Below are 3,079 nucleotides of genomic sequence, written 5' to 3' on the forward strand. Positions count from 1 at the left end.
CCCTGCCGCCTCTCTCCGCTGGGCTCTGCGCTCCCGAGCCGGGGCCGCCCCCTGGCCAGAGGGGTACTGCGGGCTGCCATACGCCCGGGCTGAGGCGGGGGGCGGGGGTGTCTCGGAGCGCCGTGCCAGCCTCATTTCCCTCAATTCCGCACCCCCCAGTGGCTACGGTTTTCGATTTCAGCGCTCTGGGCACAGCCCACGGCACCTGCCAACCTCCCTGGGCCGCCGGGGTGGCCTGGGGAGAGACCGGATGGCCCCAAGTGGAGGCGGGGGCTGCGGGGATAGGGAGGGAGCTGGCCAGGTTCACCCGCCCGCCCGGCGCCTGGGTCTCCCGGGCTCGGGGAGATGCAGTTTCGGGGTCACGAGCTGTTTTCAAAAAGTTGAACACAATCTTCTGAAACCCACCCGTAGGAATTCTCCCCCCACACGCGGCACAATACCCACTCCCCTCCCCTTTTACAATCCTTCCTCCCAGGCTTCCTCCTCCTGCCCCTACCCCCTCCCACCCCTTAGCCTATAATCCGTCCGCTACAAGAGAAAGGGATCGGGAAGAAAAGATGAAGTGTCTGTTTTTGTGTCCCAACCTTTGGGTTCTGGCTGTCGCGCCGTGAACGGCCTCCCAGAGCTTCCGAGCTGAGCAGAAAAGGACTAATGGCGGAGACCGAGAACTATGGAGCGGAGAGACCCCCGCCCCCACCCCACCCCCAGTGGAGTTTGGCTGGTCTTGATTAGGGGAATGTTTCCTAGTTCCAGTCAACGGGTTAATGACCCCCGAACCTAGGTTGCCTCGGGCTGGGTGGGCTGCTGAGGGTCCCTAGCCCACTCCCAAACCGCCCTACCACCCTGGATCCTGCATGGAGGCTGGCTCGCACCTCTCGGCGCTGAAGGCCTGGAGTGGCTGGAGTCACTGCCTAAACCGAGTGGGAGCTAGAAGGTTTTAGGGGCGCCCCCCCATTACGTTTCCTATTTACATTCTCTTTTGCTTCCTCCCCCTCCTCCATGAGCTCTCCAAAGAGTTGTGGACCAAGCGCCTCGCCCCCAGATCTGCATCGGAATGCAGAAAAGATTTTTTTTTTTAAGTTTTGAATTCCTCAATGATTTTTCTTCTGGAAAGGCAGCTTAGGATAATTATTTCAGCTTTATTGAGGGCAGATTAGTTGAAGTCTGGACGCTGCGTCTCAATACACGCTGTACACGGGCCGACAATGTGGGCATTGTTGGCTACTGTGTGTGAATCCATTCAAAATATACACTTTTTAACACCAAACCGAATCCTGTCTAAATATACACAGTGCAGGGGGGGGGGGGCGGTGGAGAAACGTCTCTGACCCGGGCAAATCTACGTAAATCACACTTTCATTGCTACAGAAGCTTCACAAAGCAGACTGGAGACGGGCTCAAGATGTTGATTACAGCCTCTTAAAAGCAACCTACCTAATCATAAAATACTCAGGCCAGGCCTAGGGCCCACCAGCGCTGGAAGGAGAGTCCTCTCTGGAGGGTTTGGCTTTGTAATCAGTATGAACAAGCAAACAATGTACAGGCCTTGCTCACATCTTCAGAGCCAGCCTCTAAAGTTTAGTGCCCTTCTGGGGCAGGCGAGCAGGCCCAGAACTCCTTCTGCAGGCCAGCAGGCACCTTGAGCTTGTCATTCCTCGGCTTCCTCAGCTTCTAGAGGAGGCAGCTGAAGTCTAGGGGTGTGGGCATGTGTGTGTGTGTGTGTGGGGGGGTACAAAGACACACATTGCACATTAAAATGGGAAAAGTGTATGTAATGCCACTCTTGTCTTAAAATGCTACTTGGTGGGGGAGGGAAGGCGAATGGAGACCCAGGACTGAGGGTGAAGCAAACTGGAAGCAGTTAGAAACTGGTGCAGTGGGACATGAGTAACTGTGACCAGCAATGCTGACCAGGAAGACCACAGGAGCCACCTCTAGCACCCTGGATCCTGGGCACACGCTCCCTGAGTTCAGAGGAAGCCAGGTGCCCTCCAAACCCCGGATCCCAGGCATCCCACCCCGCAGGACCTGTGTCAGTGGACTGTGGGCCCCGTGATCTCATCTGCTCTTTTTCCACTTCACTATTAGTGCTCACCCGACGTGCACACCAAATACCAAAGGTGCCCGCCAGGCTGGCTGAAGGCCTCTCCTTGCGGGCTGGCTTTCTGGTTGGAGCACCGAGTGGGAAGCCTCTGCCTCCCAACAAAATCCCTCTTTTAATCGCGCTCTCCATTCAACAACTGTGTGCCCATTTCGGATATCTGGATCAACTCCTTTGGTGGAAGAGGGAAGAAGGGGACTCAGACAGTAAGAAAAGCCGGGGTGGGGGTGGTGGCGGGGCGGAGAGGAAGTGGAGAGATTAAGAGTTGCAAAGATTAAAAAAAAATCTTTCTCCCTCTTCACCCTTCCTCCTCCTCCCCCCCTCCTTTTTCTGGCTAAGTGGTAAAACCGTCCTTACGTTCTCGGTATTGATTGGCAGGGCTGACAGTGATTGGCAGTGGTTGCCGTGGCAACGCCACAGCGACAAGCCGCAGACCAATAGAAAAGCGAAACAAAATGTTTCAATGCTGCACTCACTGTGGATTTAGGGGAGATATTATGAGGCTGTTGTCATTAGGGCGATTGCTGTGGAATCGCTGAATCTTGACTCGGCGGTGGTTGGCTCTCGCTCGGCTCTGTCTCCCCCTCTCCCCGTCTCCGCCGCGGGCTTCCTCTGCGCGCGCGCATCGGGCCGCTCGCCTTCCTCCCTCTCTATGTGGCTGCGCGGGTGTGTGTGCGTGTGGATGTGTGTGGGGTGTGGGTGTCCCTTACGCCCTACCTCCTCCCCCTCCTCCTCCTCCTGCTTCCCCCTCCTTTCCCTCTCCTCCTCCCCCCGCTCCTCTCCCTCCTCCTGGTCCTCCTCCCCCCTCTCCTCCTCTTCCTCCCCTCTCTCTTCCTCTCCCTGAATTTTCTCCTCTCCTCTCAGGTCAGTCCATGGTATTCCGCTCCCCCCTAGACCTCTATTCCTCCCACTTCTTGTTGCCAAACTTCGCCGAGTCGCACCACCGCTCCCTACTTCTGGCGAGTAGCGGCGGCGGGA

At 56.9% G+C, this 3,079-nt stretch overlaps 1 protein-coding gene across 1 annotated transcript in view; it reads left to right on the plus strand.

Moving 5' to 3' along the window:
• Positions 1 to 2,973: 2,973 nt before the first annotated feature.
• SIX3 (SIX homeobox 3) overlaps positions 2,974 to 3,079 on the plus strand; it is a 2,748-nt gene continuing 2,642 nt past the window's right edge. Inside the window, exon 1 of the mRNA XM_004700048.1 lies at positions 2,974 to 3,078. Within this exon, the coding sequence (XP_004700105.1) occupies positions 2,974 to 3,078 (105 nt within the window). The remainder of the gene's footprint in view (position 3,079) is intronic.

The sequence above is a fragment of the Echinops telfairi genome, unplaced genomic scaffold (genome assembly GCF_000313985.2).
Source record: "Echinops telfairi isolate 266 unplaced genomic scaffold, ASM31398v2 ScPeMD7_7475;HRSCAF=8513, whole genome shotgun sequence".
NCBI lineage: Eukaryota > Metazoa > Chordata > Mammalia > Afrosoricida > Tenrecidae > Echinops > Echinops telfairi.